A 13,839-nucleotide genomic window follows, 5' to 3' on the forward strand; every position below is an offset into this window, starting at 1 on the left:
ATCCTTCAAGTCTCAGCTTAAACATCACCTCCTACATGAAGTTTTCCCTGAGCAGTTTAAATGGGATGGGTTGGCCTGGGATGGAATGGGTTGGGATGCATTAGAGTGAAACTCAAGAGCTCAGGCTCTGGAGGAGACTCTCTAATCCTGTCTAATCCTGGCTCTGTTGTTTACCAGCTTTGTACTCAGGCAAGGCACTTAACCTCCCTGAACCTCAGTTTCCTTACCTGTAAAATGGACACACTGACAATACCTACCTTGAAAGGTTATGATGAGAAAAATGAGATAATGTGCTGAGAAGTCCTTAGAACAGTATCTAACACACAATAAGTCCACATAAGTCCACAGTGAATGTTACCTAAGGGTATTTGCCTGGTGGTCCAGTGGTAAAGAATCTGCCTTCCAGTGCAGGGGATGCAGGTTCGATCCCTGGTCGGGGAACTAAAATCCCACATGTCGCAGGGCAACTAAGCCCAAGCACCATAACTACTGAGCTTGTACGCCTCAACTAGGGAGCCTGCATGCTGCAGACTGCAGAGCCCACATGCTCTGGAGCCTGTGCACCACAACTAGAGAAGAGAAAACCTGCATGTCACAACTAGAGAGAAGCCTGTGCATCACAACTAGAGAGAAGCCCGCGTGCTGCAACTAAGGCCTGACACAGCCTAAATAAATAAATAAAACATTGCCGAAAGAAATTTAAAAAAATATTAGCTAAGGAAATATATTCTGAGCTCCTACTACGTGCTGGGAACTTTCACATGTGTTATCTCGTTTAATTCTCACAATTCCATGAGGGAGATATGCTTTAAAATAAAAGTCTACAAACAAGCAAACTCATAGAAAAAGAGATCAGATGTGTGGTTACCAGAGGGAGGGATGAAGCGGGGAGAAGGGGGATTGGATGAAGGCAGTCAAAGGTCCAAACTTCCACCAGCTATAATAAAACAGGCAGTTCTCTGGTTGCCCAGTGGTTAGGACTGTGGGCTTTCACTGCCATGGCCTGGGTTCAATCCCTGATCGGGGAATTGAGATCCTGCAAGCTGCACAGTGTGGCCAAAAAAAAAAAAAAAAGATAAATAAGTACTAGGGATGTAGTGCACAACATGGTACGTATAACTTACACTGCTGTGTTATATGAAACTTGTTAAGAGTGTAAATCGTAAGAGTTCTCATCGCAAGGAAAATTTTTTTCTATGTCTTTAATTGCATACATGGGAAGGATGGATGTTCACTAAACTTTCTGTGGAAATCATTTCGTGATATATGTAAGTCAGATCATTCTGCTGTATACCTTAAACTGACACAATGCTGCATATCAATCAGGGCTCAATAAAACTGGAAGAAAAAAATACGTCTACAAAACCACGGTTCAGAGAGGTGAGGTGGTTTGTCCAAAGTTACACAACGAAGGACCAGCAAAGATAGGTTTCAAATGCAAGAGGTTGTACAGCTTCAAAGTCCGTGCTCTTTGCTGTTATTACTTCTCCTATAGCTACCAATAAAAATCATAAAACAGGTTATCCTTAGTAGTTGAAGGTTTGGCGATACATTTCCCCCTGCTTATAGAATAAACCCTTTAACTTGGCATTCAAGGCTCTATAGTCTTGTTTCCTTTTCCCACACTCCCCAGTTTGCATCCACAGTCAGTCCTCTTCTTGCACACCAGGCAAACTGAGTTGGAGCCCCCAGACATTCAGGCTCCATGATGAGACCACGATAGAAGGGGAGACCAGCCCCCATTCCTGCAGAGCCAAGATGTTGGCTAGAAAGGAAATAAGTGACAGCGTTGGGTAAACAGCTAACCCCAGCATCTGGGGGCTCGAATTTGCATGTTCTCTGGCTGATTCTCTGCTCTGAACAAACTCTCCTTCACCTGCCTGGCTGTTCTCCCACTCTAAACAAATTCTGCCCTAGAGGCCACTAACATCTCACTGTTAGGTCAAAGCCAGACCATTTTCTCAGCTGCAGTGGAGGACAGAGCAGGGTTCAAGGGCAGGAGAGCTCTTATGACAGACTTCCCTTGGTTCTAGCTGTGGTTGGCAGAGAGAGGGAAGGTGGGCCTCTGGAAGCTGCTGACCCTGCTAACTTGTAAAAGATTCTGCATCAGAATCACAACTCACCCCGTGCAGCCCTGCCCAGAGCAAGGAGGGCAAAGGGGACCTGCTGGAGTTAAAACTCAGGTCCAGGGACTGCCCAGGTGGCGCAGTGGTTAAGAATCTGCCTGCCAATGCAGGGGACACGGATTCAATCCCTGGTTCAGAAAGATCCCACATTGCCGCGGAGCAATTAAGCTCGTGTGCTATAACTATTGAGCCCATGTGCCACAACGACTGAAGCCCACGTGCCTAGAGCCTGTGCTCCGCAACAAGAGAAGCCACCGCAGTGAGGAGCCCGCTCACCACAATGTAGAGTAGCCCCTGCTCTCCGCAGCTAGAGAAAGCCCATGAGGACCCAATGCAGCCAATAAATAAATATATTAATTAAAAAAATTAAAAAAAAACTCAGGTCCAAAAGTGGGAAAACAGAAATGCAAACACTGTGGCCCACTGGTAGCCTGGGGGCACTGTGGCCTCGTGCCAGCAGCTTTGACAGAAACTGTGGAGTGTGAGTCCAAAGTGTGCAAAATCAACTGATGGTGGAGATGCCAGTGTCCAGCCCCTCCACCCTCCCCTGGGAGTCTGGGGTCTTACCTACCTGGATAGGCCCTGGCGACTTCCTGGAGGAACGTTCTGGTTTGTGAACCAAAGGGGAGCTGGAATAGGAGGCTGAGCTCTGCTGTGTCCAGCTGGATGGTGACATCTGAGCCTGCACAGGGGAGGCAGGAAATGAGCACTTGGCCTCCAGGGTGCTTAGGTGCATCTGCAGGCTGGAGCCCCCAGAATGGAACGTCAGCAGCCCAAGCTCCCAAAGCCCCTTTGACCTTTAAGCTGGGGCAATTAGGGAGCCCTCTGTACCCCCAGCTCCAAATTAACATCACCCTCTGTCTACAAAGGGGGTGGACCTCAGCTCTGAAAAGTCAATAAGCCTTGCCACAGCCTCTGGACAGAGCCAGAAGAGACCAGGTTCTGGACCTGTAGTCTACCCCCGCCCCACGGGTGGAATGAAAAGCACGCAGAGGCGGACAGAGGGGCTGTCTGTCGGTCAGTCTCCCTGACTGTTCCAGGCACATGCTAGTCACTGGGAGTACCATGCTGAAGAGTTCAGACATGGCCTGTCTTCAGGGAACTAGACTGTGGATGGTGTCTGGCTCAGAGCGTAACCCCAGCCCCCAGCAGGCACATGGCGAGCACCGAAAACACATGCCGAGCTAGTGAGTGAGGACCAGCAGACTAATCAAGAGCACGGACTCCAGAGTCTGGGTTCCGAGTTTGAATCCTGGTCCCACCACTTACTAAATTACTTCATTTCTCTGGGCTTCAGTTACGTCGTCCATAAAATGGGGATGAAAGCAGTGATGACCTGATAGAATTGTGAGGAGAGCACCACGTGATGTGTATAAAGCTCTTAGCGTCATGCCTGGCACGAGATCACCACGGAATAAATATTCATTTCTGTTATTATTATTACTGCTACCTCTGCAATCACGACTGCAGTCTAGCAAGGAAGACAGACATTAAGTAGGTCACTATAAATAATTAAATCACCGTGACTGACAGCTGGCAAGGATGAGACACAGGAGTGTGTATGAGTGAGATACAAGCACTTCCAGCATACAGGCTCTCTGAGGAGTTCAACACAGGCTTCCTGACAAAGTGCGAACTGATGCCCTGAAGGATGGGTGACTCCACGAAGAGAGGAGTGGGGGCTTTCAGGAGGAGGGAGCAGTGTGTGCAGGGGCTCCGTGGTGGAAACGTGTCACGTCTGAGGTGCTTGGAATGCAGAGGATTCCAAGCGCCGCAAGCAGGGAAGAGAGTGACTGGAGAGATGACTGGGCCTTGGTAAGGCGATCGGAGGGTGCTCTTACTTCACACCACTCCTCTCTCTGCAGATCTTGTACTCCCTGCCCTAACTGGGACTCAGACTGAAAGGACCACTCACCAAGAATGTAGAGTTCACCTTCCGGGGACACTGTGGGGAGAGAAACGAAAAGGCCCTTAGCAATTGAGCATCATCCTTGTTCCCACCGCTCCACACCCAACTAGGGCAGAAATGACCTGGGCACCCAGAGCAGAGGGATCGTCCTGTCCAGCCCCCTGTGGTACCTTCTTCCAGCGTGAAATCCCGAGAGATCGGCACGATCTGGTCCAAGGAGACGTCGTCCCCGGTAATGGCCATCCTTCGGTGCGTGTACAGGAAGAGACTGAGAGCAGGAAGTGGAGTGAGGACAGGGGGCCTGTGGCCGTCCCTCGGGCCCACTGTGGAAGCCTCAGGGGGCTCGCGCTCCCTCCTTGGTCCCCGGGGCTGTGCTCATGCCTCTCTGCCCACAGCGCCCATCAGAGACTGTTGGGTCATCAAAGCTGAACTTGCTTCACTTTGGGAAGCTCCTGCCTTGTTAGTAAAACCCATGTTTGCTCTCCCCCTGGTGCATTCTAGCACTGTGTGTGATGAGAACAGGGCAATCTTAGCCTCCCCCTCTCCCTCCCTGAATCTCAGCTTTTCCGTCTCTAAAGCGAGGATGGTGGGTTGGAAAGCATTTAAGGCTCCTCCTTCCCAGCTCTGAGACCCTGAGGTTCACTTCCTGGCTGTGAGATCTTTGATAAGTATTCATTATTCTCTCTCTGCTTCTGTGTAATACGTGGGTATTACCGGCAACATTTACGGAGCCCTTTCTATGTGCTTCACAGCATCTTAAACACTTTACGTGTAGTAACTCATTTTAATCTTTAGTCTGGACACACTGAGGTTCGCTCAAGATGACATGGCTCGGAGGTAACAAAGCCTAAATTTGAACCCAAGACAGTCAGGCCATGGGGCTCAAGATGTGGAGGAGTATGTTCAACTGTCTTCTTGAGAAGTTTTGTCATCAAATTTTGAGGATTATATGAGCTAATAATACAGAGGGCTTGGCCTGTAGTGTTTAAAACTATTAACTATCATTATTATAATTATTCTAGAAGCTTCAGACTCTGCCCTAGAGAGCATGAAGTCCAGCTGGAGGGACAGTGGAGAATAACAAACCCCAGGGCCAGGTAGGCAAGGACTTACGCATGTTCCTGGCCACCATGCTTCGGGCGGTAGCGCACGAGTCCCAGGAGGCGGCTCTGCCTGCTGTCTCCCTCACACAGCACACCCTGCACCGCCTGCTGCTCAGGGTCAAGGCAAACCAAAAGGGAGAAGGCACCCAGGCCTCACCCAGCCCAGCCCGCCCCACCTGCCCTGGCCTGCCCTGCCCTGCCCTGTCCTCACCCACGCAGATTGTTTCACCTCTCTGACCTTTCTCATCTGTGAAATGAGGATAGTAACCCCCAACTTCACAAGGGGGTGGGAGGATAGCTGAGTTTTTAAAGCACCCAGCAGAGGGTCCAGGACTCATTACTCAGTACGTACTGGTTTCCTTCTCCCCCGATGACCCAGAGAGAGGGAGGCAAGCAGACAGACACGTAGACACCTGCCATTGTGTTTCCCCAGGCCAGGCAGGGCAGGCCCTGGGGCTGGGAGCTGACACCCGCAGGGAAGGATATGATGATGCAATAGTCCCCCTCAGCCAGGGTCTCCTGGATCGCCACAGACTGGTCCATGCTGGCCCCTGCTGAGCAGACACGCCCTGGGGTAGGGCAGATGGGAGCTCCTATAGTCAACAAGTCACCCAGGAGGTGACAGAGCTGCCTCCGAGCGCTGGGGGCAGGGAGGAGGGGCTCTGTGATGGGAGAAGGTGAAGGAGGCCCGATCCTCTCCCCTCTCCTCCCTCTCCCCCTTCCCTTGACAGTGGGCCTTTTAATTTCTAGGGAGAGCGGCCATCCCTTTGCCTCTGGTGGGAGGTACAATTTGCTGCATCACCCTTTGTCTGGAAGGGCATCCAATCACTTCTACGTGGGCTCCAGCCTATTTGTTGGACGTGTGGTGCCTTGTCCCATTACTGGAGAGGAGGACACGGTCCTATTGCTCCTGGGATGGGGCTCTGCCTCCCCTTATGGGAAGCAATATTGGTTCTGCTGGCACCTCTCTGGGAGGTGTCAGGGGTGTATCTGCATGCATCTCAAGAAGGGAGGGTCTCATCCTGGACAAGGACCCCAGTCCTGTCCCTCTTTCCTTGAAGGTGGGAAAGTGTCCCGTTACTCCTTGGCCCTCCCCCAGCCCAGCAGGCCCCATTGCATCAGCCAAAGGCCACGGATGTCCGGTTCTGACAGCCTCAGGACAGGGGTCCCAGCCTTCAGCTTGCCCAGTCCCTCCTGCCCAGCCCTTCCCTGGCGTCCCTGCTCCGCATCTGCTCCCACACCCCTGCTGTCGCTGCCTACCTCCTGAGCTGTCACCGCTGCTGGGTGTGCGGAACTCCGCGGCGCCGGGGCCCAGCCAATGACTACATTTCCCAGCAGCCCCCGCGACACACGATGGTCTGCCAGCCTGCAAGTCCCAGCATGCCCACGTCAATGTGGGGGTGGGGGGGTTCCTCCCTGCCCCCGTTAACTCTTTAGGTCCTGGGGTACCCTGGGCTCCCTATTTCGGAAAGCTTTTCCTAAAGACTGCCCTCAGCTCACCCTCGGCCCTCGGAGTCATGGGGCCAGAGCTCCCGGCCCAGGGCCCGGAAGGAAGATGGTCACTTTAAGGGAAAACATTTTCTTAGTTTCATCCTCAACTCCTTTCACTCCAGGCAGGCCAGCGCTGGCTTCTGCTGGAATGCTTCCTCCCAAATAACTACCCTGTTCTAGCTTAAAGGAGGACAACACTATGAAGAACCACTATCCCACTTTCCAGGTGGAGAAATTGAGGCTCAGAGATATTAAGCAATTTGACCAAGGCCTTGCAGCTAGCCAAGTGGCAAAACTGGGCCTCAACTGAAAGTGTGACTCCAACTTCTGTGCCATGGACACTGGCACACGCTGCCCTTTCCCTGCCTTAGCCTCAGTGCTGTGTGTGTGAGGTGTGTGTGCCCGGAGCACCTGGTCCTGCCTGCCTCTTGGGGCTGTTTGGGGCTAAAGGGTGCAAATACACGTTGTAAAGGGTGTGATCCTGTTCTAAGCAGTACTGTGCTGAGGCTCCACCCTCTCTCCTTCTCGGGGAGGAGAGAGCTCATGGGAGGGGCCGCTCAGCTCTCAGGACAGCCTGAGGCTGCACTTTGTTTTTTTCCCAGCCCCTTCTCCGGATTCACTGGCTGCAGGCACCTGGGCAAGGCCTTCCTCCTTTGGGGCCTCGATTTCCCACCTAAGATAAGCAGGCTGCTCCAGATGGACAAAAAGGGCCAGCTCAGATCAGGGAGTCCAAGATGGGTCTCTCCCAGCCTATTGGCCACTTCACTAAGCTGTGAGCTCCCTGAGGACAGGCTGTGTCTTCTCCTCATCATCCCCAGTGTGGTTTCTGGCACACAGTTGACTCTCAGAACATGTTTATTGAATTAGTGAATTACTTTAATGAATACTCTTTCTCTCAAGCTTTGACCAAAACTGAAGAGTCAGTGCTCAGGACAGAGTGACCATGTGACTTTTAACCCATCCCCCCCACCTTTTCCCCTAAGCTTAGAGCTGCTGCCCCAGTGACCAGTTCAAGTTTGTACATGTAAACCTATTCCGGAAAAAGATATATTCTTCCCAATTTTCTTTGCCTGGAAATATTCACCGCACAAATGGAGCTCAAGTTTATTTGAATTTGGTTTCAAAGCTGTGTGGGGGATGAGGAGAAAGGGGATTGCCCTTAAAGATAAAGGTGGTGGGGGTCACTCCAGGAAAGCAGGGGAACCCCAACTGCAGCACCCCTCTTTGTGTCAGTCTGGGAAGGACCTAGGAACAGTGGACAGGACTGGGCACTTTTTACAGATGAAGAGGCTGTTCTGCAGGACTTGGGGTCCTCCCACTTGATGGGGGTCAGACAGGAGATTGTTCTGTTTTTCCAGACAAACCTCAGCCCCTCCTTGGCAGTGGGGCTAAGGCCCTGCCCCTTGGAGGGCATCACATTCAGGCCTAGGCCCTGGGAGCCTCTAGCACAGAGTTGTGGACTTGATAAATCCCTTTCAGTGAAGATACAGCTACAGGAATCAGAGCTGGGGGTCGGCCTGGGGACTTGCAGGGCCTACAGGATCTTCGTGCCTGCTACTCCCTGACTCTGCTGGGCCCGGTTAGGGGAACAGGAACGAGAGCAGAGCAAAGTGAAGGAGCAGCAGCATGGCCCCAGCCAGGGTCCAGTGCAGGGGGCTCCTGCTGGCCCCTCATGCTGCCCCACTGAAGTGGAGGTTGCTGTCCAGCTGGAGGCAGCTGCCTAAGGCCGACACTTGGCAGCACTCCTGGTAGCAGGGCTGAGCCACAGCCCTGTGACACCTGGGGGTCCCTGCCCCGCAGGCCTGGCTGCACCCTGCAGTGTAGCCTAAGCTGGACTGTTGCAGCTGCGAGAAGAGATGGGACCATTCATCCGCCCCTTGCCTTTGTCCCCCATTCACGGAGGCAAAAAGCGTTAAGTGGGGCTGTGGGCTGAGTTGAACTTCTTTGGACCCCTTGCTGGAGCAGGCAGGTGTGGACAGACACTCACGTTCCTCTTGGGGGCTGGTGGAGTGGTGGTCACCAGGGGCGCAGCAGGAAGCAGCTTGTCCTCTGGGACGGTCAGGTGGCCTAGGCCTGGGAGCAGAGCAGGGCTACCTGGGGAAGTGCTGTGACACATCTGCTGGGGGACAATTCCTCTGTAAAGTCCCAGACTGCCCCCCAGGGGATGTCACAACCTGAAACTCCCCCATCTCTGCCACCTGGAGACCATGGGGAACTTGCTCAGGCTTCCTGGGAGCTTGGGGGAAGGGGAGCACTGGCTCATCTGGGCAGGTAAAGGAGGGGAGTACGCAGGGGAAATCCAGGAGGGGTGGAGTGCTGACGAGGAGGGTAGACCTCAAAGCTAAGGGTCGGCCTGACAAGCTTTAGAGGTTGGGGTGTTGATAAAGGTTGGTGAAAACAGCTCAGATTTGGGGGGCCGTCAAAGGGTGGGGCTCAGAGCTGGGGGTTAGTGGGTGGGCAAGGCTCAGGGCTGTGGACAAGTGGGGCGGGGCTCAGAACTTACGGGACCAATGGGAGGAAGAGTCGGTGTGGGAGGCAATGGAGGAGGGGCTCGGAGTTGGAGGACCACGGAGGAGGAGTTCAGAGCTGCAGGTGGGGCGGGGCGGGGCGGGGTGGGGTGGGGTAGGGGGGCTGTCTCACCCGAGGCCAACGAGCACCAGGCAGAGCGGGCCACCACTGCAGCACTGCAGAGAGCAGGGTCCAGGACTGGAGGCCAAGTTGTTGGTCCACAGGCAGAGGCTGGGACCAGTTTTATTTCTCCCCTCACAACTGAGTTGGATCAGCTGGTCAAAGAGAGTGTCTGCGAGTCCAGGAGGGTGGGGCCCAGCTAGTCCTGGGCCGTATCTCAACTTCTGAGGGCAACCCAAACACTGATTCCTCTCTCTCCTGCTTCAGTGTCTCCCTCCCAGTATCTTACTGGAGGTACCCGAACGTCAGCACCCCTTCCATCCCCACAGCAGCCCCACCCTCACACCTCGCAGAGTTCTCCCCTGGGCTGCACTCTGCTGATTGGGTGGAGAGCTCTGCCTGCTGGTAGCACGCCTCTCAGAAGCAGTGGAAGCCGTGGCACATCGGTGACAGGGTATGCATGCTGTGGCCCTCTTCCCACCGGTGAAGGCATCCAGGAGGCTCTCTCCTCCTTCACAGGCTGCTTTGCTGCTTGCCTGGACAGCAGTGGGAGTCAGTTGGCTTCTCATCAGGTTCTGGGCTACCGGTAAGCCCTGCAGGAGGACTGGTAGGAGGAAAAGGAGAGAGGAGACCATTGCAGGAAGTAACCAGCTCAAGCATCAAGGTTAAAGGAAGGTCATGCAGTGGTTAAGTAGAAGAGGCCATGACACAGGGGAAAAGAAGAGACAGTCTTAGGGCCCAGCAGTAGTCACAAGTTAGCATTGGTCACAGGGACCAGGAAAGGCTGAGGTCCCTGGGCTGAGGACAGCTACCTCTGCGCAAAGCAGCCTGATGGCTACTATTGCTTACAGACATCTTCTGATGAGGTACTCCAGGATCCCAATAGAGAGTGAAGGACCAAACCCGGGCAGCCCAGGGGAAGACTGCAGAGATTGCCATTATTGACTATGCAGATGAGTAAGGCTGGGGGCAAGGGGGCTCAACTTGTATGGAATAAGGGGTCCCAGGAGCTGGGCTTTCACTTCCCGCAGGTCATACTGTCAGAGTGACATTGAGGCCGGCACAAAGGGGCCTGCAACCTGGTAACAGCCCCTCTGACAGTAAATGTTGTTGTTGGCGTGGCAACAGCAGCATCCCAGGCCTGAGGGGAGACAGAGCTGGAGCAGGTGCAGTGACAGGAAATAGACATCCGCTGCCTCTGATTTGGCCTCATTTGCCTCTGACATCAGAAGGTGCGAGGGGTGGGGAGCAGGGGCGGGGCTGATGGGCTTCCTCAAAGAACCCAGGGCAGGGAAATGCTGGGTCACAGAGAGGGTCAGAAGTCAGGGCTCCCCTTGTCCAGATTCTTCAGGGTTCAGACCTCACCCTGTTTCTAAATCAGAGCTGAGCCAAGGGCAGGAGGGAGCTTTCAGACCCTGGATCCCAGCTCTGCCTCCCCCCAGGATGAAGGGATCAAACCTGTAAGGGTCTGCTAAACCCAGGTTCAAGTTTTTCCATGGGAGGCAGAAAAGTGCTGGAGATGGGAGAGGGGAGCGTTATTCCCATCTTCCCTCCTGACCCTGGGAGGCTGAGCACAGCCCAGCCCCCAAAGTTCCCAGGGCCAACAGGGCATGTTTCCCTATCCTCATGGGTTGGTCCTCCATCAGCACTTGGATCTCTCAGGTGATAGCTGCCAGGGTTATGTGTTACGGAGGGGAGCCTGGACCCTGTCTGGGCTTGGCCCCTTCTGGCAGTGGCCTTTTTTTTTTTTTTAATTTTCATTTTTTTGGTCTTTTTCTTTTCATTTAAAAAAACATTTATTTATTTATTTATTTATTTATTTGGCTGCACCGGGTCTTAGTTGCAGAATGCGAGATCTAGTTCCCTGACCAGGGATTGAACCCAGATCCCCTGCACTGGGAGTGTGGAGTCTTAACTGCTGGAACACCAGGGAAGTTCCATGGCAGTGGTATTTAATGCACAAGTGAGGCAGTGCTCAGAATCCCGGGTGCAGAGGTGAGGCAGGATAGGACCCCTTGGCAGTGGAGGCCACCTTCCAATGCTACACTCAAGAAGTGTTCTCCAGGGAGATCAAGTCGATGATGGGTGATGACTTAGAAGGACGGGATAGGGAGGGTAGGAAGGAGTCGCGGGAGGGAGGGGATATGGGGATATATGTATAAATACAGCTGATTCACTTTGTTATACAGCAGAAACTGAAACCACAGTGTAAAGCAATTATACTCCAATAGAGCTTTAAAAAAAAAAACAAGTGTTCTCATCCAGTCAACACCTCTCAAGGGGACTTCAGTCTCCAAAGGCAAACAGGTCAAGAGGGGGGCCCAAAGGTGCTCCCCAGCCCCTGTGTTCTTGTGAAAGGGAGGGTGCAGGCCTTCCACGCAGCCCCTTTCCCCTCCCTGGTTGGGGCAGCTGAGACTGGAGGGACAGCTCAGGAGTGTGAGGGAGGCAGACACTCAGCAAATGGGAAAGCCAGGCGAAGCCTAGGTGGTTCCCTGCTAGGCTGTGTTAGTTCTGGCTCTTCGCCCATCTGCTTCAGTCTGTGCATGCCTCCATGACCAGAGAGAACATTCCTGATAGTCCCTGAGCCCTCCCCACCCCCACCCCAGCTGGAGACCTACCTGCGCACCTGAGGGGTGGAGGGCAACCAGCATGTGTGTGAGAGTCAGGGAGGCTGCAGGCGCAGCCCCTGGAAGCTGGCAGCTGCCCCCCCTCCCCTCCAGTCCTTTGTCAGCTCTGGGAGTTCCCTCTGACGCTGCTGCCACCAGGGACACAGGCAAAGAAGGAAGCACAGCTGATGTCCAGACTGGAGCCAGAGGGAGAAAATAAAGCCAACTGGCAGACAGAAGGACCCCACTGGGATGTGCCTTATTTGTTAGATGAGAAACCTGGCAGGTGGAACAGGCTCTCAGAAGAGATGAGAGGGAAGGGAGGCCAGGGTCCTCCTCCCAGGGCCCACCTGCAACCGACAGAACTCTGTCTGGCTGTTAGTGGGAAGAGGAGTGGGTGGGGAGAGGCCACAGGCCCATTCCCACCAAGAGAACGCTGAGGGGAGGCTGCTGGCAGGCAGGACCGAAGGATGAAGGGAGAGGTAGTTATCATCCCAAGGATAAAAACATGTAAAAACAATGTAGAGCGAAGACGAAAACCTCACCTTTGTCTGCCAATCACTTCCCAACACATGGGTTACCTTTAGGATGCTCCCTTCGTAGAGCCTTCCAGCACCAGCTGACCCAGTGAGAAGCACAGAAGGGAACTGGAGGAAAGGGATGACAGTTGAGGCTGGACACAGATTTACTGGCTTTCCACTCAGATGAGGGCAGTGAGGAGACTCCCGCTTCCGGGAGGTTCATCCCAAGATCAGCCTCTGGGTTCAGCAGCACCAGTCTGGGGGTCAATCCCAGATTCCTGCCTGGGCTGGGAGGGGCAGGCAGAGTCTTGCAGCTGCTCTGTTGGAGCAGCTTTCCTCCTTGAAGAGTGAGCTGAATCATCTGCTCCCGGCAGGCAGTGCCCTGGCAGAGGTTCAGACTCCAGGTCTAAAGGAGAGATTCTCATAAGACCCAGGAACCAAGGATGCACGTCTGGGGATTCATGAGCCCCTGAAATTGTGTGCAAGAATGTATATGCAGGGACTTCCCTGGTGGTACAGTGGTTAAGACACCGTGCTTCCATTGCAAAGGGCGCAAGTTTGATCCCTGGTTGGGAAGCTAAGATCCTGCATGCCATGCAACACGGCCAGAAAAAAAAAACAAACGGAATGTACACGTATGCATATTTTTCTAAGGAGAAAGTCCACAGTTATCTTTGTATTTCCAAAGGAATCTATGATCCTAAAAAGATTGAGAACTACTGATCTAAACCCAGAAAGAGCACCCCTCCACCCTCCCCAGCCTGCTCAGGAGGCTCAGCTGAAATCCTGTTCTTCCTGTAGCAGACTCCAAAGGCCAGACTTCAGGGAGTCACCTCTGGGGAGAACCACTTCTGATGCAAGTTTGCTGGCACCTCCCTAGTAGCTCTGTGCCCCTCAGGGCTGGGTGGAGCTGTGTGGCCACACAGCTCTTCCTGCCGGCCCAGGTGCTACTGCACCTCCTTACCTCTGCGTCTGCTCCCACCATCTCACCTCCACTTAACTCTCAAGATTTGTAAACCTAGCTTGGCACGTGGACGGCACTAAAAAATATTTGGGTGAATGTAACAAATGAACAAAAGAAGCCTCTGCAGTGACAGGGAAGCCCCAGGTTTCCTTCAAGGCGGCTCTGGCTCACAGTTCACAGGAAGAATGCAGTTATCTGGGCAAGAGTGCTAGCAGGACACCTCAGAATCTGGTCCCACCAACCCTCCACACTGTAAAGGAAAAAAAACAGGCTCTTGGGATGCTACATGGATTGACCTTGGAGTCCCAGGTACCTACTCTTGAAGAGGGGCTTGGAGGAATGTGATGGCATGAGGGCCTGATGCTGCCACTGCCCCAGCTGGAAGGCTGGAGGGACATCTGCTCCTGTTTCCCATTTCCCAGGCTTTAACTCTCTTCCCAAACGATAATGTCTCCTTGCACTTTGGGCCCATCTTCAGTAATCAATGTTTT

The 13,839-nt window shown here is 53.4% G+C and overlaps 2 protein-coding genes across 2 annotated transcripts in view; both read right to left on the bottom strand.

Moving 5' to 3' along the window:
- The window catches only part of INPP5B (inositol polyphosphate-5-phosphatase B), a 41,293-nt gene extending 36,068 nt beyond the window's left edge, over nt 1-5,225 (bottom strand). Inside the window, exons 1-4 of the mRNA XM_057705788.1 lie at nt 5,149-5,225; nt 4,206-4,303; nt 4,042-4,071; nt 2,698-2,808 (exon numbers count right to left, since the gene is read on the bottom strand). Of these exons, the coding sequence (XP_057561771.1) occupies nt 2,698-2,808; nt 4,042-4,071; nt 4,206-4,278 (214 nt within the window). The 5' untranslated portion in view covers nt 4,279-4,303; nt 5,149-5,225. The remainder of the gene's footprint in view (nt 1-2,697; nt 2,809-4,041; nt 4,072-4,205; nt 4,304-5,148) is intronic.
- A 2,540-nt stretch (nt 5,226-7,765) lies between these two features.
- On the bottom strand, nt 7,766-13,369 carry LOC130856543 (uncharacterized). The gene is made up of 4 exons (XM_057741049.1): nt 13,349-13,369; nt 11,876-11,883; nt 9,270-9,518; nt 7,766-8,702 (listed from the first exon to the last, which is right to left on the bottom strand). The coding sequence occupies exons 1-4, from the start codon at nt 13,367-13,369 to the stop codon at nt 8,300-8,302; spliced, it is 681 nt and encodes a 226-aa protein (XP_057597032.1). The 3' UTR covers nt 7,766-8,299.
- Between the last annotated feature and the right edge of the window lie 470 nt (nt 13,370-13,839).

The sequence above is a fragment of the Hippopotamus amphibius genome, chromosome 1 (genome assembly GCF_030028045.1).
Source record: "Hippopotamus amphibius kiboko isolate mHipAmp2 chromosome 1, mHipAmp2.hap2, whole genome shotgun sequence".
Lineage (NCBI taxonomy): Eukaryota > Metazoa > Chordata > Mammalia > Artiodactyla > Hippopotamidae > Hippopotamus > Hippopotamus amphibius.

What these genes read in the sequence shown, in the direction of transcription:
- LOC130856543 (XM_057741049.1), bottom strand. Translation starts at nt 13,369, where the DNA reads ATGGTGGGAGCAGACGCAGAG. An exon ending in CTGGTGCTCGTTGGCCTCGG is followed by an intron (nt 8,703 to 9,269) that starts GTGAGACAGCCC and finishes CTCTGCTCCCAG; the next exon opens with GCCTAGGCCACCTGACCGTC.